The 24,375-nt window shown below is 33.2% G+C and overlaps 2 protein-coding genes and 1 long non-coding RNA gene across 3 annotated transcripts; 1 reads left to right on the top strand and 2 right to left on the bottom strand.

Moving 5' to 3' along the window:
* Window positions 1-13,892: 13,892 nt before the first annotated feature.
* LOC149894735 (uncharacterized) lies at window positions 13,893-16,592 on the bottom strand. The gene is made up of 2 exons (XM_090076967.1): window positions 15,391-16,592; window positions 13,893-15,247 (listed from the first exon to the last, which is right to left on the bottom strand). Exon 1 carries the CDS (start codon window positions 16,572-16,574, stop codon window positions 15,549-15,551), a length of 1,026 nt encoding a protein of 341 aa, XP_089933093.1. The 5' UTR covers window positions 16,575-16,592; the 3' UTR covers window positions 13,893-15,247; window positions 15,391-15,548.
* A 290-nt stretch (window positions 16,593-16,882) lies between these two features.
* LOC149894734 (uncharacterized) lies at window positions 16,883-19,596 on the top strand. The gene is made up of 2 exons (XM_090076642.1): window positions 16,883-17,752; window positions 18,018-19,596. The coding sequence occupies exon 2, from the start codon at window positions 18,355-18,357 to the stop codon at window positions 19,399-19,401; it is 1,047 nt and encodes a 348-aa protein (XP_089932768.1). The 5' UTR covers window positions 16,883-17,752; window positions 18,018-18,354; the 3' UTR covers window positions 19,402-19,596.
* Window positions 19,597-20,023: 427 nt separating this feature from the next.
* LOC149894733 (uncharacterized) lies at window positions 20,024-21,873 on the bottom strand. The gene has a single exon (XR_016449178.1). It is a non-coding gene; the product is annotated as an uncharacterized LOC149894733 (long non-coding RNA).
* Window positions 21,874-24,375: the final 2,502 nt, after the last annotated feature.

The following is a 24,375-nucleotide window of genomic DNA, read 5'->3' as shown; positions in this document are numbered from 1 at the left end:
ATCTCTTGTGCTAAGGTGAACTCAGTGAAATATTTCCTAAATCTTTTATCATCAATTGATGCATTGAGAATGTTTTAAAAACGTTTAATCTGTTAATTGATTGTCCAACTAAATAGTTTTTTAAATAATTGAAACAACTTTATATAAACTTTCGTTTTCATAAATGAAACATTGAGCTGGTTGCAACTTGTTTGCCTGTGTAGAGAATTTTCTTTAAAAATAGAAGTGCAATCTTACTCAGCCTGCAATTTACACCAATAATCTTACGCCGTCCACTGGACATTAACTACCTAGTAACCTTGCGTACTATGGCAAGACCTCAATATGCTGCACTTAAATCCAGTCATGAAGTGATAACGCCTTATGAGCCTCACAACGCCGTATAATGCTACCATCTATAAACAGAGATTTGGTCTCAGGCCAATATTGAAGCTTTTGGTAAAATTTAATTATTGTTCAAACAAATAATAGAAAAATAAAAGTAACGGATATAAGTAGTTGATAAAAAAAAAAACTTGATTAACATAAATTAACAATAATGCCAACCTAGCTGACCCAAGAACGCCACTTATATGGGGTGATAGCGTACACATGTGTACGCTATCACCCCATATAAGTGGCGTTCTTGGGTCAGCTAGGTTGGCATTATTGTTAATTAGGTTACCTTGATGTGCACGTCAAGGTAACGCAGGTTACCTTGATGTGCACATCAAGGTAACCTGCGATGCAAATTTTGAAATCATTTTATTTTGTCCGAGGAAAATAATATCATTTGAATGTTCTAATTGAATGAAAATTTGACACTATAGTGCGCCAATAAATCACCTGTAGAATGAGAACCATTCCATGTAATTTGATAAAATTTGCTGCAAATGTTGCCTGTAACCACAACAAGCTTTGGATAAAATTTCTGTCGGATTGTTCCACGGGTTACGGATTCATGGCAGCTTTATTTTAAATTTTGTTAGTTTTTTGCTATACCTCAAAACGTTGCCGATTACTGCGATATTCTGTCACTACTTTCAAAATTATGGTTATATGAGTGGTTTAGCTTTGCTTATGCATTGGATGAAAATCTCGGTATTTTCTGAGGTGTAATTTACTGCCAAAGTGCAAATAAATCCAAAAAAAAGTGTAAAACCAGGTCGATAGACTACCTATTGGTAAAACAAAAATAAAATACGACTCTGTTCACATATTTTTATTGACCTTCTTAAGGTAGCAGACCCCCACAAAAATCAAAAAAACTTACAAAATTTTTTAAATTTGATTTCGATGCATAATTTAACAGAGATTGGTAATATGAAAACTCTTACTTGTAATTTAATTTAGTTTTTTAAGTAATTTGTTTTAGTGCACCTCAGTTTTCAGACTTCCTTAGTTACCGCCATAGCAACGGGTTTGTTGTTAGGTTTTTAACTTTTTAATCAGTAGTTTGGATAAAATTTAAGTCTTAAAAACATCTTGTGTGCTTAATTTTATTACCAGGGCTCAAAACAACCTTAAGATAGATTCCACAGCATGAACTCTAGTAAATAAAATCGTATATTTTGACTGTATTTGCATGCTCGTTTTAAAGCTTATTTTAAGCTTGTATTTTATATTTAAAAAAATGAATCGTAGTACGATTAGAAAAAGTAAATATAAGTTCAAAGGCAATCAGTACACATGCAAAGAAAAACAGAAAACTACTTTATCTTTATCAATTGCCTGTTGTTCAAGTGCAAAGAAGTTGTTTTCGAAAATGAATACTACTCAAAATGTCGAGGATAGGAATAATGATTATGAAAACAATTATAACTTTATTATGAACTTTTCCATCTTAAAAAGATTATTTAGTAAGTATATTTGTTGTCCTGAATGTGGAAATAAGATTATTTTGTACCGTAACCTCAAGAAAAAATGGGATTTTGCTTGCAATTTGAAATTTTTTGTAAAAACTGTGACGAAGTTATATGTTATTAATGTCGTAAAGATGTTTATGTTAGCCGAAGTACTCTTGAAATAGCTGTATCATCTGCTGTTTTAGAGTTTAATGATGGAGCAACTGGGCTCTATGAAGTTTTTAAAAAACTGAAGATAAAAATTGGTCGATTTATGCATATTGGGACAATTAAAAAAAATTCAACTCGAATAGGTTATATGATCAAAAAGACTTCCACATTAGGTATCAGTAGATGAAAGGTGCTGAGAGCAATAAAAAAACGATTCATAGATAAAGAAAATGAAGAAGGAACGTCATACTCTGCTGGTGGTTTTTAGAATGATAACAATTTTATTTATTTTTTTATTACGAAATCTGTAAGAGCATTTTTATTGAGTTTCATTTTTTTTTAATACTTTGCAACACATTAAACACGTTTTCTCAACTTCTAATGAAGATTTTGATTTGAAATTTTCAGGAAATGTTCCTTGATGTATTGTCTGGGGTTTGTACCTCAACAAAGGTCTAATTTTTGTATTAAGTACAATTTCTTATTTTTTTAGATACTTAATTTTACTAATTTAAAAAAAAACAACCTTTTATTTCATTATCTTTTGAAATATTTACCCATTTTACACAAAAGTGTTTGAAACCTTAGTTGATAGTTCTCCTAACATACCTTGAAAATTTGGAGTCAGTACCATTTAACAAACTTTTATAATCTTGTTTGAAAATTTTTCAAAATGGCTGCTTAAATGTCTAACTACTCCCTGGTTACTTTTTTTTTCAAAATTTAAAAATAATAATAAAAATATTCAGTTGATATAAAATAGAATTTAATTGCAATTGATGCTCCATTACAACAATTTAAGCAACTTTATTTTAAGGGAATCTGCTACATTAAAAAGATTTATTTTCAAAATGAAGTGATAAAATAACTATTAAAATCCTTTTTTTTTTAAACTATACCATTAAATACCCTCTGATTACAATTTAAGAAATGTTTTTTGATTTTCTCCACAAAATATATCTATAATATCTATAATATAAATGCTACAGAAACGTTTGACGTTTAATGTTTAACGTCGTTTCGTCATTAGTTACTAGGCTTTGAAAGAGCGCGTTCTCTACATCCACGCGGATATTGGAGAAAGATCTCTTGAGCGAGTTAAAACTTCTCCTTTTGGAATTTAATTATTAGTTTAGTTATATTACATAAAGAATCATATTAAGATAAATAATCATCGTTAATATCATATTATAGTTGAGGTAAGTGTACAAAATAGTTATATATACATTTTTATTAGATAAAGTAGAAAGGATTTAATTTTTTATTAGAAAAAGTTGAAAGGATTTTAATTTTTTAAATCGTTTATATTTTGCTTGTTCTAGTTTTTCTTTTAGCAGTTTTATTTTTGTTATTTTTTTTTTAGAACGAAAATAGGGGTATGGATGTTATTTAAAGTTATACTAATGCTATTTCCATAAAATGGGTACTACTACTTTGAAATTTTTGTGATGCTATTAACTATTTTTGTTCTTTTTTAGAAAATTTAGAAGAATAAATTAAAATTTTGTGCCAACATTGACATGGCATGTCACATGCTATTGTATGTAAGGTTAAATTTTGATATAGGGATTACAGTTCTTATGAAAAAAAAAGAAGGTAAAGAGTATTGCTTGTAAAAATATATTTTGTTTACTTTGAATCTTTTTAAATTTTCTCGCGTCATTTTTAAAATTTTTGTTTGCATACGTTTATTGTTTGCATATATGCTTTTTTGGTATGTATGTGTATATGGTAATAAGTGCTTTATAGTTGTTTTATCAATGTGTTTTTATAATAATGTAAAGTGTTGTGTATGTGTTAACATGTGTTATATAATTGTTTTAAAAAATTGTTTAAATAGGTATATATATAGTATATATTTAACCTTACATACATATTTAAACACATTGTGTTTATAGTTGGTACATATGTTTATAGTATGTTGTTCCCGTGTTTTCAAAGTGCTGTGACTTGGTAAACCTGTAGAGCAAGATTTGTCAAATTTGCCAGCCAAGAGATGTACTTTTAACAGAGGGTTACATGGTAGTGTTTAGTGTCAAACTGTTACTGCTTTAGGTCTTGCTGTTTTCAAACCTTTACTAATAAAAATTATTGTAAAAATACATAGTAATGTATTTAAATATCATTTTGCGCAATGTTGTAACTTATGTTTTTTTATATATGAATGTTATCTTACTTAAGTTATATTATATACATATTATATTAAATTATGGTGATTGCTATTCTTGTGTGTTGTTGCTGTGATGGTTTTTTGTTATCTTTTGAGTTAATAGACATTTGGATTATCTTCATGTTGGTGTCTATTGTTAAAAATGGTAAATGGTAATTTAACTAAAAATCACTGCTTTTAATCATTTACTAAAAGCCAATACAAATTATTTTGCCATATATACAATTTGTTTTATCTCAATTTGATTTTTTGTCTTTAGCGCTGTTTACTACATGATTTTGCTATAAATATTTTGGAATCATGATGTTCCAGCATAAATTGCTATAATCGCTATAAGTCGCTATAATCTCCCTTCGCATAAAGTAGCTGCAGTTGCATTTGTTGGTGAAGATGGTGCACCGCCTGCTTCCAGGGAAGTTATTATTTACCCAAGAGGTCATCCTCTTAAAACTATATCAAGTATGTCTGCCGACTTAGATCCTATGGTTTATCCTCTATTTTTTCTAAGGGTTGATGCTGGTTAACATAATCAATTGGTTCACAACCCTGAACGTGCTACATTGGTTAGAAATCATGTTACATTATCTCATTATTACAGTTATAAACTTTCAGTTAGACAATTTTCTTCACTCTTTTATGGCAAAAAACTGTTTCAGCAATATGCTGTTGATGCGTATGTTAAAATTGAAGGCCAGCGCCTTGCTTTCATCAGAAATAACCAAAACAAACTTGGAAATGAGTATAATGTTAGACCAGGGCGTGTTGTAGTTTTGCCACCAACTTACGTAGGAAGTCCTAGAGTTTTAAAAGAAAATTTTGAAGATGCTTTGAGTATAATTAAAAAGTATGGTAAACCAGATCTTTTTAATACTTTCATTTGCAACCCAAAAATGGCGCGAGATAACTGAAAATTTATATCTAGGTCAGACAGCAAATGATAGACCTTAATTGGTTATTCAAGTATTTAAACTCAAATTAAATAACCTTCTCAATAAGATTTTTAAGCACGGTGTATTAGGGAAATTTGTGACACATGTTCAGGTTATTTAGTTTCAAAAGTGTGGTTTGTCACAAGCTCACATTTTGTTTCACTTTGCAAATGATGATAAAGCTTGAAACAGCACATGATACCAATAATTTCATATCTGCAGAAACTCCAGATTCGATTGTTAATCGAGACCTTTATAACATTGTTAAAACTTGGATGATTCACGGTCCATGTGGCATACTGAATCCAAATTCTCCCTGTAAGAAAGATGGGGTGTGCAGTAAAAACTATCCTAAAGGATTTAATGCTAACACAGTAGCAGTTCATAATGGTTATCCACGCTATAGTTGTCGTGATAATGGTTTGGTTATCAATATTAAAGGAAATGCTGTAGATAACCGTTGGGTGGTACCTTAAAATCCATGGTTATCAAAGAAATATCAAGCTCACATTAATGTTGAAGCTTGCATGTCTGTTAAGGCTGTTAAATATTTACACAAATACATATACAAGGGTCACGACTGTGCCAATATTTTAACAAATGAACAAATTAATCATGATGAAGGAAACACTTTTTTAGATTGTCGTTAAATTAGTGCATCTGAAACATTGTGGTGATTTTTTGAGTATCCAATAAGTCATATATCACACACTATTATACGTCTTAAAGTTCATCTACCTAAAAATCAATTAGAGAAGGAGCAGAACAAATGGCTTTAGATTGTGCAGCTCAACATGATACGCACCTAACGGCATGGTTTAAGTTGAATACTGAAAATGAAAGAGCACATTGCTATTTGCATGTAGACATTCTTTTTCACTTTATATTTGATGATAAACATTGTAAATGGAAGGTGAGACAAAGGGGTGGTTATAAGGTAATAGTAAGAATGTATAAAGTTAATCCAACTTGAGAATTGTTTTTTCTTAGACTGCTACTTTTGGAAGCAAAAGGACCAACATCATGGGAGGATGTGCATATTGTTAATGGTATTGTCCTTGAAACGTTTTGTGAAGCATGTGTTTTGAAAGGTTTGTTAAAGATGACACTGAATGGAAGAAAACTCTTTCTGAGGCGGTTTTAACACGTATGCCAAAGCAAATTAGACAGTTGTTTTCAATTATTTTAACCTTTTGTGAACCTGACAATCCTTTACATCTCTGGAATATGTAAAAAGCTTTTATAATGGAAGATTTCTTCTAATAGCTGAACAAGCTACTCTTCATCAAGTTGAAAAGGTTATTAATCAAAGTGGTAAAATGCTGGCTGATTACAATCTGCCTGTTATTGATGAGTTTATTGGCTTAAATCTAAAAAATTTTGATGAAAATGTTTAATCTATTGACGAAGCCAATCAAATGAGACTGTTAATGTTAATCAATTAAATGTATGTAATGCTATCCTTGCTGCACTGAATGAGCAACCAAGTGTAAAAAATCAACATTCTAGATTTTTTTTCATAGATGGACCAGCTGGTAGTGGAAAAACCTTTACTTATAATTATTTGATTGCTGAAACCAGAAGTAGGGGCTTTAAATCTGCTACACCTGCATGGACTGGCATTGCAGCAACTCTTCATACAAATGGATCTACATTGCATGGCTTATTCAAACTTCCTGTTCCAATATTGGATAATAGCACATCTAATGTAACTCCTAACTCTATACACGGGCATTTTTTAAGACAAGTTAGTTTGTTTTTGCTTGATGAAACATCCATGCTACCTAAACATGCCTTAAATGCAATTGATAGGTTGTTAAAAGAAATTTGCAACTACAACTTTCCGTTTGGTGAAAAAATCATCCTTTTTGGTGGTGACTTTAGGCAAATATTGCCTGTTGTGAAAAGAGGACAGCCAGCTGAAATAGTAGAATCGTGTATAAAATGTCCTTTGCATTGGCAATGGGTGCAGAAGTTTGCATTAACTGAAAATATGAAAGCACAAGATGAGGAAGGTGAATTTTCCTAATGGCTACTAAAACTTGGGAATGGAACAATACCTGTCAAAGAGGAGGATCCTTTTAAAGGATGCATTGAAATACCAAATCAGTGCATTATTAGAGAAAACGAAATGATTGTTGAAAAGAATTTTTGAGATGCTGATCAAAATAATTATTTTAAACCCGTGATTTTAACACCAACTAATGTTGATTCATTATCAATCAATGAAGAAGTGGTTGAGTGTCTGCTGGGTGAGGTCAAAATTTACTTAAGTACTGATCAAATTGATACTGATGACCTTAATGAAAGAAATAATTTTCCTGTTGAGTTTTTGAACAGCTTAACTCCTTCAGGTATCCCACCTGATTGTTTAAAATAGAAAATTGGTTGTGCAATTATGTAACTTAAAAATTTAAATTTCAAAGCTAGGTTATGCAATGGTATTCAAATGAAAGTTTGTGCTCTTCAAAATAATTATAGTGATGCAGAGGCTTTGACAAGTGTTTCTGGTGGTAAATGGACTTTTGTTCCTCATATTCAGTTGTCTCCATCAGATTCTAATTTACCTATTGTTCTGAAACGTCGTTAGTTTCCTATTAGATTGGCTTATTCAATGACAATTAATAAAAGTCAAGGTCAAAATTTGATAGAGTTGGGGTATATCTCAAAAAACACTGTTTCTCTCATGGTCAACTATATGTTGCATGTTCAAGAACTAGAGCATTTAATAGTTTGTTTTTCAAAATCGATAAACATTTCATTCAAGGTATGGTAGGTGAAAAGTGTTACACAAATAATGTTATATGTCCTAATGTTCTTAATTTATAGTCTTTAGATTTTCATTTCGAAAATTTATTGTTTGTAGGTTGTGAGCACATTTTGTATTTATAACTTTATTTATTATTTTAATTTTTTTTTCATAGTTTTTGATAAATATATCTGTCATTTAATATTGTTGTAAAATGTGTTTATATGCGTTATAAAACCATATTTGTTTATAGTTGTATATATGTTTAAATGCAATTAGAATACAAGATAATGTAAAAATGGGAAAGGGGATTATGAGCACTTTGTAAAAAATTTTTAATTTTTTTTGATTCTTTAAGAATACATGGAAAAATCTTTTAAATTTTTTATCTTTCGTATATGAAAAATGACAACTTCAGATATTTTAAATTTCACAGAAAAACCTACTGTTGATGAGGGGATAGAAAAATTTGTGTTTTACGACCACCTTCGAGACAGTTTAGCAAGTTTAAATACTGCTGGAGAAATAAGAATCAAAATCATGCAGCAAGACTTGTTTGCGCTTCCATCTGAAGCATATATCTTGATTGAAGGAAGGCTAACAAAAGCCGATGGAACAGCCTAAGCAGATGCTGATATAGTTTCCCTTGCAAACAATGGTATAATGCACATGTTCAGTCAGATATCCTATCAATTATCAAATCAAGAAGTGGAAACAATATACAGTCCAGGACAAGCAACTACAATGCTTGGATTTCTTAAATATCCAGTTGAGTTTCAGTTGTCAGAAGGCATAAATCAGCTTTGGCAAAGAGACACGATTGATACACCAGATTTTACTGATAACGGTGGAAACACTGGATTAAAACAAAGACATAACTGCATCATTAAGCAGCCTGCTACAAAAGGATCATTTTCATTCTGCATACCGCTCAAGCACATTTTTGGATTCTGTGATGATTATGAAAAAGTGGTTTACGGATTTAAACACACTCCATCTCTTGTGTGAAAGAGCGATGAAGATGCGATTTATAGAAATCCTACTGCAGCAGCAGGAAAAATAGAATTGAGCAAATTGTCCTTGTTTATGCCGCACGTCATTCCAGCTGGTATGGAAAAGTTCAATCTTTACAAAGCAATTGAATCAAAAGTGACTGTTCCAGTAGCATTCAGATCGAGACAGTGTGATACAACAGTCGTACCTCAAACCAATACATTCACTTGGAGGTTAGGTACTAAATCAGCTAGTAAAAGACCAAGATACATTATTGTTGGATTCCAAAACGGAAAAAGATGGTAATCAAGAGTGGAACCCGTCAATATTCGATCATTGCAACTTAAAAAACATTTATGTCACTTTAAATTCAGATAGATTTCCTGCTATTGATTACAACTTCTCATTCCCAAACAATCAATTCTCAAAAGCCTATAGAGATGCTGGCAAGTTCGATAATAAGTTTTATGGTGCTGATGAGATAATTTCACAACCTAACATATCTAAACTTTAGATATATTTGCCCACTTGTTGTGATTGATGTGAGCAAGCAGTCTGAGAAATTAAAATCTTGCGCTATAAATTCAAATTCAGATGTTTTAAATTTTACAGAAATCCCAACTGTTCATGAGGGAATAGAAAGATATCAGTTTCACGAATACTGGTCATGTAGTTCAACTGCTAGAGAAACATTTATAACAAACTTAAATACTCCTGGAGAAATTGAAATCAGCATCTTTCAGCAAGATTCGTTCATGCTTCCATCTGAAGCATATATTATGATTGAAGGAAGACTTTTAAAAGTTAACGGAACATCATATGCAGATACAGATGTAGTTTCGCTTGCAAACAGTGGTATAACTCATATGTTTAGTGAGATATCCTTCAAACAATATCTGATGAAAACTTGATTGCAGTGCACATGAAAAGAACAAAGCTGGTTTATGACAAACTGATCTATTTGGAAATGTGCATATTGGATTTGAGCAAGACTTTGATATTTGAATTTCATTATGACTACATAAGGAAAATGTATTCTGATCGTGCAAAGCTGTTGATGATTGATACGGACTCTTTGAGTTATGAAATCAAGACAGATGATTTTTACAAAGACATTTCAAAAGATGTAGAGAGTAAATTCGACATAAGTGAATTTGATAAAGACCATCCAGCTATCAACAATGTTGGGTTTAAGGTAGGTGCAAACAAAAAGGTGATAGGAATTTTTAAAGATGAGACTTCCGGTAAACAGAAGGCACTCAGATCAAAGTTATATTCTTACAAACTACATGAAAAAGATAACAAAAAATGCAAAGGGTTGAAGAAAAATGTTGTTAAAAAATACATCACACATAAAGATTACAAAGACTGCTTGGTAAGTAAAAAAGAACAGGTAAGGAGCATGAGCGTTATAAGATCCAATTTACATGAAGTACACTCAGAAGAAATTAACAGTGGCACTCAGTGCAGATGATGATAAAAGAGTGATACTAAAGGATGGAATACACATGTTGGCGTACGGGCATTACAAATTGTAAAAAATCCATGAATAACAAAATGAGTAACAAATTTATAAATGTAGAAGGAATAATCTTCCCGAAGGAGCCTCTTACAAAATTAAAGCTGATAGGGGCAGCGAAAAAACTAAAAATAAAAAACTTTAAAGGTGTTTTTGTTGGAGCTGAATTACCAAAAAAGCAAAGTAATAAAGAATGCGGGATAGTCAATACAGGAGATTCAAGCACTAGTGGGTTTCATTGTATATGATGGAGAAAAGATGGGAATGAAAAATACAGCTTCGACTCTTACGCCCAACCTCCTCCAGTCGAGCTAGTAAACTACTTGAAAAGTCCAGTTTACTACAATAGCGAAAGAGTTCAGTTTGGTGACACTTCTTACTGCGGCCACTTGTGTTTCTACGTCTTGAAAAAGCTTGATGAAGGGTACGATTTTAAAAGCGTTGTCAATACGCTTGATGATGTGTTTATAGAGTACCAAAAAGTTGTTCATCAGTCCGCTGCTTTCTGGTTGGTTGATTTGAATCACGTGATACCTATGACGTCACATATTTGTTCGTTCCAATCGCGTCATCGATGACGTCATCAATAAAAAAATGTGCATCCGAAACAGCATCCGTTAAAGAAATTAAAATAAATATTTGACAACGTTATATATAAAATATATATGCGGACGCGTTAGTACAAAAAGGAAAAAAACACCGTTTTAAAACGTAAAAAAACCGTAAAAAACTGTAAAAAAACACCGTTATATAATGTGCAAATTATGTAACTAGTTCCCAGTCCTAAACGAACTAAACCGCGCAATTTAGAAATATAAAAATAATAAAACAAACAAGAAGGTTACCTTCCTTCGCCGCTATTTTGAATGTATGTTAAAAGTTTGAGCAGGGCTTCCGCGTCCGTTCTCCATTGGGGCTTTCGCACAAATGAAGGTTTCAACATATGTACTGGTATATATAGCTTCGACGGCCCTTAAGTAAACAAACGACAGCCCTTAAGTAAACAAACCTTTGCGGGGGTCAACCAACCGATCAATCAGACTGCAGAGAAAAGTAAACAAAAAGCTAACCGACCAATCAGATTTGAGTGAACTAAGAATAAACTGAGATAAAATATAAATAAGACGGGTGTAAATAAATAAAATATAGTGGTATATTTTATAAAATGAAGATATTAAATATAAGGTTAATTGTTATAAAAGGTGAAATTGTTTATTATAATATATTGTATTATTATGTTGTGGGAAGAAGTATTAGATGATTCGTTATATGAAGCCACCCATTATTATTATTCCGAAATTCGTGGCGATTCTTCGTCGACGAAAAATCTTTTTAATGTGACGAATTAGTTTACTTTACCTTTTGTTGATTTCAGAAAAAGTGTGAGTCGAAATATGTTGAAGAGAGATTCTATTATCCATTTACAATCTATGTCGATTCCCACTAATTTGTCTTTGATGGAAAAGGAAGAAGATAGAACCAATGATTCGTGGATTCAAAAGGTGGAAGAGTATTATAATTATAATAATTATGAATTTTTTTCACGAATTGGATTAAATGAAGAACCGGTTATATTAGATTGGATTACAGAAAAAGTGTGTATTGTGCATTGATGGGATTTAAAAGTTATCGAATTTCGAGAAGATTTGCGGAGAAAACCTAATATATATCATAGTATTGTGCAGTTGGTAAATGACGAATATTTGAAAAGGAATGATGATGATAATGTGTTTATAAAAAGAACATTTATGTGGAATGATTTACGAAGTGATATTGATAATAATTGGTGGAATATGAACTTTCCGTTGATTCCGAATTCCTATTTACCGTTTAGATTTTGGAATGGTTCGTTTTGTAGTGGAATATCTGCTAGTCTGTTGAGATATGAAAGTTACATTTCGAGAGAAAGAAATTTTTGCGAGATGGTGACGGATAAAAACCGAGCAGAGATTAATTTTAAAATGCGAGGATTAAGACCTCAAAATTTCTTTTGGTATGATCTAATACCAAAGGCAAAAGATGTGCGAATAGTGAGCGAACCGGAAAGTGATAAATACGATGTGAAGCAAACATATATTCATAATCAATATTATTTTCCTCTTCCGATTTCTTTGCCCACTACGACACCTGAAGTTGTAAAAAGCGTGATTAATTTTGGTTTTATTCCCACTCATTCTCAGGCTGCTATTTATAAAGTAATTCCGTTTCAGCAATATATTGATTTTCAATATAATGATAAACTAAGTATGTATGATAATCTTCATAATTTCGCTCGACAAGGTTATGAAAAGTATGTGAATGGGGAATATGTTTTAAGAGATCCATCTGAATATCACAATTTACCATTTTTATTTTTTTTAGAACATGATAAAAATCCGAAAGACAGTAACGTTTTAGATATGATTGATCCTGCACGAAGGAAATTCACTTATTTGTTTTCGACAAGAATTGAACCTCGAGATTCTGATAAATTTAATAAAAGCGGCGATGTAAATGAAATTAAAATCACTGTTCGTCTTTCTAATATTGGTCATGTGTTTGGTGAAGATCCTAAAACTGGATATTCTTATCCAATATTTGTTCTGACGCCGTTTGCGAGTTTTTTTGAAGAAATTATTCAAAGATCGAAATATCCGACTGGTGTAAAATATTATTATAAGTTTAACAAAAATAAACATTTAACCGATAAGGCGTATTGGTATGGAAATAATATTATTCGAGAAGGACATAACAGCGGAACACCTAACGAATGTTTGTCTATTGAAATGATGTATGAATATTTATACGGTGAAGATAACGATCGAATTAAAGATAAACATGTTGAAATAGAGGCATTATTACAAGAGTGGCAACATTTATTGTATCCGGATAAGAAGTATTGGAAATATATGCCTAGTTTTCCTCCTCGTATACAAGATTTTTTATTTGGAATGTCGTGTATAAGATTGAAGAATAATAGAGTGGTGAACAAAGCTGATTATTCGTATTTAGAAGTGTCGGCGAATAAAGATACTATTGTATCACATTTAACCACTCCATGGTTTCAAACAGAACAAAATATATTTCCTAATCGATCTCCACAAATATTAGATTATTTTAAACAAGGTTTAACAATGGATGGAAAAACGAATATGGTGTTAAATGGTTTAAGTTTTGAAGATTATAAGAATAATATATATTTGAAAGTTATGTGTAAAGAACTATGGACTTCGCAATGGTCTGAAAAAGATAATTTAAAATGGTGTCCTCCGTTGTATGATGATATTTCTTTGGAAGTGATTGATAAAAGTGTTATGTATAATGTAATTCAATTTATTCAAAATCCTGTGGGAAATTTTAAATATTCACTAAAATATATTGATGATTATGTTTCGTTATTAAATGGAGATTTTAAATCAGTTAAACTTAAACCGTACATGAATGACAGAAAGAATAATTTGGAAGTGTGGTTATATTGCGAACAAGTGAAAGAAAGTTACTTCTTCTGTAAAATTGCCTTTGGTGTGTTTAGGTTTGTGGAGAAAAGAAATTCCCAGTAAAAATAAAATGAACTATTTTCTATGTGCTGATAGGGAAACACCGTTTTTTTGTTCAACAAGGAGCTCAGCTCCCGCGTTTCGCACTCGCTCAAAAGCGAAGGAAAGAGGTTTTCTTCTTTCAAAAACTCGATCATGTTTTCTCTCACGAGACGTTGCAGTTCTTCCCCGAGCATGGAAGTGGCCGAATCCAAAGATTGGTTCAATATTTTCAAACTGTCCAACACGCGCACGTTCCCGTCGAACGTGTAAAGCGCGATTTTCGAAGAGCTCTTGGCAATCGCAAACAGTTTTTCTTCCAAGGAAACGTGACACGACGTCTCTTTGTACTTCTTTTTTTCTTTTTCTTCTTCTTCTTCTTCTTGTTCATCTTCTTCTTCACCACGAGGCGACATTTTAAAAAAGCTGAAACACTTGGCGAACGAACAGCTCAAATTCAAGACTCGGTTGTCGAACCACGAGTTGTGAGTGTACACGTTTATGACGGGATCGAGTTCGATTCGAGCTCCGTAACTCATGTTGCAGCTATTGTGAGCCAAACCGATCACTTTTCCCGTCCAATGACAGTGATCTACCACCACGTGATCCTCAAACATCGTCATCAGTTTTTCGTGTTGTGCTGCGTACGCTTTTGCCATTTTTTCGTTGCCGTTCGTCATGTCCATGCGCGTGATGCCCTTGAACAGCCAGCGTTTGACGTTTTCTCATTTGATCTCTTCTTCCCTTCTCCCCCTCACCTCTCCTAGGGCTTCCTCGTCGTCCTCAGAGTCGCGAAGCGATTCTGAGGGGGTGCCTTGCGGCACCCTCCCAGAGCCGCCGCCGCCCGCCGTACCTGAGCCACCGCTGCCCCGGAAACAGCAAACAGCGGCGATTTCTTTCGACGCACGTCCAAGTCCAACTCTTATCGACACACCGTGCACCGCTTGTTGAGCTTTTCGTCGTTCCGCAACGACCATCGTTCTTCGGGCGTTATTCTCAGCTCTGTGTGGAGCGGTTTCAAAACGTCGAGCATGTATCGTTGCACGCTCTTGGCAATCGTCAGCATGTCGAAGCACCTCAGATCGGAAAAGTTGCCGCCCTTTTCGTAAAGACACTCTTCGTACGCGGCTCGACGTTCGGCTCTCAACCAAGGATGGTTCATTTCGACGGGCAGTTTGCTCAAGGGGCAACGGGACATGCTCTTTTCGGTGTTTTCGTAGTACCAAGTCACCGCCGTGCGACGTTCGCCAAACAGCGATCGAGCCAGAGGAGGATGAGTGCAAAACAGAGTGAACGTACGTTTCCGAAGCTTCGACGACAGCGGCTTCGTTGACTATTTCTCCGTCCTCGAAAACGTTTTTCGATTTGTACACAAAACCTGTTAAACACGTCGCGATTTTAAACTCTTTTCTTTTGATTCTCATGTTGTTTTTTTTTCAATTCTTAATTCTTAAAAAAAAAAAAAAATTTAAAAAAACAACAAATAAAAAATTTTTAACAGTTTTTATAAAAATTGATCACTTTTTGGTTACGCTGCGGATACCAAATTACGTTCCCTAAATACAATCCTTTTATATCTCTGACGCGAGACAAGGCGGTGTACAATTGTCCCGGAGCGAATTGGTACGAAGGAAACACCACCAGTTCGTCAAACGTGCAACCCTGCGCTTTGTGAACGGTCATGGCGTAGGCCAAAATAAGCGGGTAATTTTCTTGACTGAAAACCACCGTTTCGCCTTCATAATGTCTTTCTTCGATTTTTTCGATCGCCGTCGTTTGGTTTTCGTTGTTAAATTTGACGTATATGCATCGTCTATTTTAGTCACCGTTCCCAACGATCCGTTGTGCAATCGTTCGTTCAGGTTTTTGACCAGCATCACCAACGCCCCCACTTTCACTTCCAAACTTTGCGGCAATTGAAACGAAAACCCTAGAGTGTTATAATCGTTGCTCGTAAACGCGTGCGTATTTTCGTTTTTGATCAAACTCAGCATGAAACGATTGTGAACGACGCATTCGGCGTTTTTAAAATAGAGTCGAGGAACGTTTCGAGGCGGATCTTCCACGTAACTCGAATTGAGCCACGACAGATTTTTACCCTTCACACTCGCATTGCGTATTTCGCGAAGCATGCACGCAAACGCTTCGTCTTTTTGTCGTCTTGCGGTTTTTAGTTCCACTTTCACAAAGTTCATTTCTTTCCAAGTTTCGCTTTCGAAGCAATACTTTCCGCTCACCGGCGATATTTGCAAAAAATCACCGCTCACGATCACCTGCACACCGCTAAACGGACGCTCGTTTCCTCTTGCCATTTTCACGGCTCGATTGAGAGCGTCCAAATAGCTCGCATCTAACATGCTTATTTCGTCTTCGAACAACACTTCCAGCTTTCTCCACGTCTCTTTCACGATTTCGCTCATCTTTTTGGAACCGCTTCCGATTCCTATTCCGCCTAACGAATGTAGCGTCGTTCCGTCTTCAAACAAACTGGCTGCTATTCCCGTGGTCGCTGACATTCCGTTCCGATCAACTTTAAATATCGATAACATTTTCGAATCATGTAGCTTTTGCCGCAACCTGCGCTTCCTGTTATAAAAACGTTTTTTTTTGGCATCCACGTTTTTCATGAAAAACGTTTCTTCTTCTTCCTCTTCTTGTTCTTCTTCTTCTTCTTTTTTTTCTTTCGAAAAACCTTTCTCTTCCATTTTTTTTTTCCTCTTTAAGAATATTTTTTTTCTTTACGAGCGATTTTTTTTATACGCTTCAATTGTTGATTCAACTGTCTTATGATGTAAATCCCGTTGTCTTGGCGATATATGAAGTATATCTGACGTTTACTATTCAGTTGCGCAATTGTTAAGGCAACGGAATAATATTGGTTTATACTTTGAACTTTTATCTATTCGAAGTTTAAAAATAGCACCGTTTTTATTGTAAACGCATCCGTTTGTTTAAACAACTGTTTAAACAATTCAATAGTATAAAAGCGTTGCTTTTTTCAATCGAAATCATTCAAAACCAAATTGAACAAGAAGAAACAACTAACCGAGAAGAAACAAACTCGAAACAAACAAAAAAATGTCGAAGAAATTCGGTTATCCTAACTTATCCGAAGCCACTTGCTACATGATTTCAAACGTGGACAAGGTCGTCAACGATTCAGTCAACGGAGGAGGTTATGTTCAAGCTCACGTGGTTCCTTTTTTTCAATTAGACACTCTTACTTTGAATAAAGTGTTCACCACCGTCGATCCCACTTATTACAGCAAACCCGTCAGAGTGAACTTGCCTTTGAAAGCCGATCGACGATGGACGACCATCAAAAACGGTATGCCTTCGTATTCGCTGATCGATTTTAAAAAAACCGTCGAAAACCACTTGCTCTTTTACAGAGCGGAGAAAAAGTTTTGCAACGACGATCCTTCTGTCAAACGAACCATGATTTTGAACACCAACAAAGAAATATCTTTTGGACTCTATCGATTACGATTACGATCGAGAAAAGTCTTACGAAAAGTTTTACGAAACCGTAAGAAAATGGTTAAGAATTAAAGGTTATTCGATGAAGATGAAATATCGAATGAAGAATGCGTTTATTGGAATCGAATCTTCACCAAAATAGAACGAAAAAATCTTATGATTGTTTATTTAGCTACTTATTAATATAAAATACATATTTTTTATTTAGAAAATAATATAATATACAATGGAAAAAACTTTGAGTGAGGAAATAAACGAAGCTTTCAAAAAAACGATGTTTTTCGGTCGACTAAAAAAGTGCATTGTTGAAACCTTCATTTGGACGAAAGCCCCAATGGAGAACGGACGTGGAAGCCCTGCTCAAACTTTTAACATACAACATTCAAAATAGCGGCGAAAGAAGGTAACCTTCTTGTTTGTTTTATTATTTTTATATTTCTAAATTGCGCGGTTTAGTTCGTTTAGGACTGGGAACTAGTTACATAATTTGCACATTATATAACGGTGTTTTTTTACAGTTTTTTACGGTTTTTTTACGTTTTAAAACGGTGTTTTTTTCCTTTTTGTACTAACGCGTCCGCATATATATTTTATATATAACGTTGTCAAATATTTATTTTAATTTCTTTAACGGATGCTGTTTCGGATGCTCTTTTTTTTTTTTTTAGCATTTGCTTCGATGTTTGCAGAGTACCACAAAAGTTGTTTCGCTGTGCAAGCACAGCTTCACAACGTGATCGGTGACGTCAGAAGAACGTGATCAATGACGTCAGAAGAACGTGATCGATGACGCGATAGGAACGAACAAACATGTGACGTCATAGGTATCACGTGATTCAAATCAACCAACCAGAAAGCAGCGGACGGATGAACAACTTTTTGGTACTCTGTAAACACATCATTATACGCTTTGGTGATTTTTCATGGATTCGAAGAATTTAAATTTCACATCTGAAATTCATGAAAAATCATGATGATTTTTTTAAAAAAATACATATATAAAAAATGATTGACAAATTCGATAGATCAGAAATGGGGAGATATTACTATGATATGCTTAGACCCACACTGGCTAATAGTATGTTTATAAGAACAGACGGATCAAGCACTATCGTTGTAGACATTGACTTGAACTCTTTCAAATTGATAAACGTGACGGAACCCGTCAACTCGCATGACGCTGCCACTAAAAGCTACGTCGACACACATTCAACAACTGGAGTATCTACAAGCAGCATTACTTCAGATCTTCATTTAAACTTTCACAAATTGATCAATGCGAATGAACCTTCAAGCTTGCACGATGCTGCTACAAAAAACTATGTAGATGTTAGAACAAGCATAAATGTAAAAACATATGGATCTATTACGATTAGCGGTGACATAGATTTAAACTCGCACAAATTGATCAACGTGTCTGATCCGGTCAATTTACATGACGCCGCAACAAAAAATTATGTGGATAGAAATACAGCTTCAGGAATAAACAACATAACTACTGATGTCAATTTAAACTTACACAAGTTGACAAATGTGGCAAATCCTACAAACTTGCAAGACGCTGCTACAAAAAGCTACGTTGATGTTTTCTCACAAATATCTAACTTTTTAGGACAAGTTCCAAATTCAAGCTTTTCATGCTTAGGACTAAAGTCGCAAACTATAGCAGGAGGATTACCTAATGCAGTTACAGTTTTCACCTACTCTGATGGTCCTGGAGTTCTAAGAAGGTTATGGTTAGCTAATAATGACACAGTAACAGCAGGACTTAGCGTACCTGGAAAAGTTTTTATTAGAATATTTGCAGATGGAGAGATTGGAGTTGGAAACTATTCAGAAACTACAGAAGATATTGGTACTGACAACACTGCTCTTGCTTGCGACTTGCTATTTTCCCCTCTCGGAGGACCGTTTTATGCAAACTCTCTTCAAGGATCCAACGTTTACAATACTACTTCCTTAGGAGGATATGTTACACTTGACATGCCGTTTAGAACAAGCTTAGCCATACAATTGTTTAAGAAAACAGCTTCACGAATTATCATTCTTTAATGGTACAAAGACAGCCACATCTAGCGGTTGTAATAAGTGTGAGCAATTTGGCGGAAGACAAACAATTTGAACATGGTTGTCCATGGCCGCTTTTATAATACCATATGTTAAATGATTGCCATGACCATCATAAAGCAAGAGTATTGGTTTTTGATCTTGGTCAGCAAATGGTATAAAGTGCTTGACAAGCAAAAACGAAGAATGCATTTACTTCTATTGAATCATTTGTACCGTCTTCAAGAACAACAAAGGCTATTCAGTGGTAATACATTAATAAAATAAGAGAAAAAAAAAGAGTCGAAAGAAAAAAATGAAATATATAAAATTCAAGTAAAACATCAGTTTTCAAATAGAAAGTCTTGCATCCATCCACTTGCTGTTGCCCCAAAAGCACATCCTGGTGTTCCATTTTCTATCCATTTAGAATACAGATAGCCTTCTCCCTTAAAAATAACAAAAGGTGGAAGATACCTTCCATCTGCAGACACATAGAACAGCACAGAGAAAATAGCTTTACCAGAAGAAGCAACCAGTTCATAAGCATCTTTGCTTTTTGGATGTACAAATACTCTCTTCGTTAAGTGATTCGTGGAGAGCCCAGTCTGGTCAAGGTTTTATATACTACTTGGCACTAAGCATGGAATTCTCGAAACTATTTTTGTTTTGATACTTTACGAAACGAGACTCGTAACGGAACTCTTCTCGAAATGTTTTTGAGTTAAGAGAGTAAAGTTTTTAAACTTTCGGGAAATTAATTTCGATCGGGTCCCGGAAGTTACGAGAGTATTGATTGAAAAATAAAAATCTATCTCGAAACCATTTTTTCCCGAAACATTTTGATACATTTCGATACATATCGAGAAAATGAAAAAAATATTAATAAAAAGTGTTTCAATGATCATAATTTGCTTTGAGGATGGTTTGCTTTTGCAATGTGACGTAGTTTGAAGAAGTGATGAAGTTTAAGAAACAGTCAAATCGCGAAACGTCATAGATTGTTCGGGATCGAACTCAAGACTTTCTAATAACGGGACACATGCCTCAGACTGCTCCAACATTGAAACAGTCTAATAAAATTTTAAAAAAATACATTATTTAAATTACACATAGTACATTTACTTTTTAAAAAATTAACAAAAAATTGATGAATATAAATACGTTAAGAGATGAATATAAATACGTTAAAATACGTTAGTTTTTCTACTTTAATGTAAAGTAATACACTACAATAGTTATTGTAATTGTTTTCATCAAAACAATACAATAATTATTGTAATTTTATTTCATTAAAACAAAACAATAGTTCTCGGATTTTATTGTATTATTAGAAAAAAAACAATACAATACTTTTTGTAATTGTTTTTCAACACAACAATACAATACCAAAGTAAAATTTTATTGTTTCTGTAATATTACAATACAATATTATTGTATTGTAATGTGTAATTGTATTTAATTTTTACAATTACAATTACAATAGACCTAACACAAATAATTCTCGTAATGAGACAATGAAAATTTGGGAAAAATGACTTACGGGAAACTCGAAACCATTCTCGTAATGATTCTCGTAACAACCGGGAATTTCCCGTAACGTAACCGAAATGTTACGAGAAATTAGTTGATTTTTCGAAATCACTCTCGTAACTGATTAAAACCTCTCGTATCGTAACGTAACAATTTTTTCGATTGATTTTTCCCGAAACGTTTCGAGAATCCCTAGCTTACTTGGCACAATTTTATTATTATGAACTACATCAGATAATATAGTAAAAAAATTAAATTAAACTTCGCGTGTTAAACTTTACTCTTGAAAATGTAAGTATTTCAGGTTTGCGTAATCGAAGTTTATCAACACGACGCTTCTTAAAGAAACTATCCAATCTTTAACAGAAATTCCATTTTTAAAATGAGTTTTCATCCTCATCGTTGTGCAAAATTAGGCAACTAAATTACAAATGTCAAGAGAATCTAATGGAAGACCATATCTTTGACAATAATGCGCTGCAGCTACAACCATAGCTTCATCATTATCACTCAGCACACTTTTTCGACCTTCACGCTTGTTTGCATTAAATTCTTTTTGCTTTATTCTTCGTCTCAATGATTCTTTAGGAACAGAATACTCCTTAGCAGCAAAATAAATAGTCTTTTTTTTCTCACATACTAACATAATTGCTCTTTCCAAACTATCAGCATTGTACTTGGGTTTTATTTTTTCATAGTAACATCTTGGCATTTTTTAAATACTTTCTAAAGTAATATTTATGAAAAATCTGTTAAATTTTTGGTGAAATATTAGCATAAGTCAAAACATATCACAAAAAAAAATATTTTAACACCAAATAGGTCTTATATAATATTTTATTTGACCTTATTTGACTTAGGAGAACGGATTCTTTCAAACAAATAAATACACTTTTCTTAATATAAACTTCAAAGATATAAACTTCATAAGAGTTTAATATTACTGAAGAACTAAAGACGAAAATAGTTAGGTCTGATGAAATTAATAGGTTTGTAATGTTACTAACAACAACTTCGATAAAATAATTACATATCATGATACCCCACCTGATTATATTTCAAATTTTAAACAAAACATGTGCGTTAGTGTCTTCAAGGTATACTATCCTTAAATTAAAGTAATTTAACTTTCAAAATAACCATTTTTCATACGCTTATGTCTTACTTGAATATATTTTCTCTGAAGTTAAAAAACGGAGGAAAAAATGACTTTGTTGATGTATCTAGCATTTTAGCTAAAAAAGTGACAGCCTAGCTAGGTTATATTTTGAAATTGAAAAGCCTGATATTTTAAAACAAAGTGGTAAAAATTACAACTTTGTACCTAAAGCCATTATCAATATAACATAAAAATATGAATTAGACCCAGGTTACCCCGTAGACCCACATTACCCCACCCTACCCTATTCTTAATACATATTCTGTTACTGTTGCAGGCTATGGCACAAATAACATGATGCAAGACTATACAATTCAGTTGTCCGTAAACTATTGAAGTTTAACTTTTTTTATAAAGCTCGACATGAAACCAAAACAACAGCAGTTTGAACAAGCGAATAAATCGCTTATGCTCCACAAAAACGAAAGAAGGTTCCACAAATTAATGTAAGTAGATACGTTTGAACTAAATTCCATATAAGAAAACTCTTTATTTGAAGAGTATTTAGAAAATATTGAAAGTTATCTTTTAAAAACCACGTGTGTATGCAAGATGATAGGATTACATCCTCCGAAGGTAGAGAATATACTTAATACCAAAACCATTGTTAATTTAAAAGATTTTGACAAATTAAACTGGGTTTTGTGAGATGTGTTTGCACATGAGACTTTCTGCATTTCTTTTAAAAAGAAACTTGTCAGAGCATTATTATCAGCTTTACTTATTAAAAATACTTTTGTAATTTATGAATATATATTTTTTAAATCGGAGTTAAAAAGAAAGTTAAGAATTATTATGAAAAGTTTTTACTTCCAACCTTGACATACAGCATATATAAGTTAGATCTAAGTACCAGTCTATATTATTTAGATGCCACCCAGAACCAAATAAAAAGGTTCTTGTTCCTTATCCGCAGTGCAATTTTCCAGTTTAAATCCAGGTTAACAAAAAATTAGTCAATGTTGAGATAGGAAACTTAACTTAGAAGTAAACTTGTATAATTGAATTAAGTTTTGAAACTACGAGGACGTAACTTTGATTTGTACCAAGAATATATTGGATAAATTTCCAACCAATAAATTGAAACTTGAGAGGAAAAAGGAAGTATTATAAAATCCATGCTTGAACACACCTCTAATTTGCTTACATTGATGATTATGTTGATATCCTTGGTATGAGTTCTATTGTTTAGCCATATGAAGTTGTGCTGGTGAGGCAGTTCTTAACTTTTACCACTCAATTTTGTACATTTAACAACTAACGGTTCCAAATATCTGGTAATTTTTGATGACTTCAATAAATCTTATTTGCTTTTACCCGAAAACTTGGCTTAATATGTCATATCGATCCATGGGGACTTGTCTGTATCTCATTTGGTATTAATTTCTGGCCTCGATGAGTTTTATGAGAATGTTATGACAATGTTTTTGACATATTTTCTAACTTTAATCATGGCATCTTCGGTGTATTTGTGCATGTGCCTTGGACTTCCTATGTATGATGAGGGTTTAGATTGTTCCAAGGCTGTCAATATTGCCGTTATTTTAGATTTCGTATTTAAGGTAAATGTATTCATCAGTGCGTAGTTCTTTCTGATTTAGTCTCGTCTAAAATATCTACCTTCCTTTCCATTTACCACCACTTTCTTCTATTTTTACATATATTTCTACCAAAAATTATTGAAACAAACGGCTAATGTTGCGAGATGGTTCGTTTTTTGGCTCCAAAATAAATGGTAAGCATAGGACTCCATGGAAGTGACTTTTTTTGTTTATTTCTGCGCCTGTTTAAGGTTGGACTTATCTTACATTATTTTGATATCCGTCCACTACGCGCAGAAATGGGAATGGAAATTATTTCTCGTGTCAATGCACTGGTATTTGTGCATTGTTGATCATTTTCTCTTTCCTCATTTTTGATAAAATATTCTTGCAGAAAATTATGGCTTTCGTTGGGTAGTACTAGTAATGATACCAAGATATGTCCTTGTATGGAAAAAGCTTCATCTTTGTTAGTGTTGATCGATGGAAGTCATTTGGAAGCGGAATTGTATGGTTTTATATTTTGAAAAAAGTGTTTTGATTATGGAGTTTTCCATGTAGATAATTCTGTTTCCAGAGGTGGTTATCGAATTTTTCTAGTCATAAAACCTATTTATAGCGTAATTGAATAGAATTTTTCGCATTTTTAAATTAGCAGATGTTATCCATTTTTCAGATTATGACGAGCTTGTGTTTGTGTTCTTTCTTCGAGTCGTTGTGGAATAACCCAATTTTAGGATGTACTGT

This window comes from Hydra viridissima, unplaced genomic scaffold, assembly GCF_058129835.1.
Source record: "Hydra viridissima isolate aposymbiotic clone 2 unplaced genomic scaffold, HvirCarnegie_v1 scaffold_1, whole genome shotgun sequence".
NCBI classification, from domain to species: Eukaryota; Metazoa; Cnidaria; class Hydrozoa; order Anthoathecata; family Hydridae; genus Hydra; species Hydra viridissima.
The sequence above is the reverse complement of the archived record's forward strand: the minus strand, read 5'-3'. Positions and strand labels throughout refer to the sequence as shown.

Bases quoted from the DNA above. Each gene is read 5' to 3' on its own strand.
- LOC149894735 (XM_090076967.1), bottom strand. From the start codon at position 16,574: ATGGAAGAGAAAGGTTTTTCGAAAGAAAAAAAAGAAGAAGAAGAAGAA.
- LOC149894734 (XM_090076642.1), top strand. From the start codon at position 18,355: ATGATTGACAAATTCGATAGATCAGAAATGGGGAGATATTACTATGAT.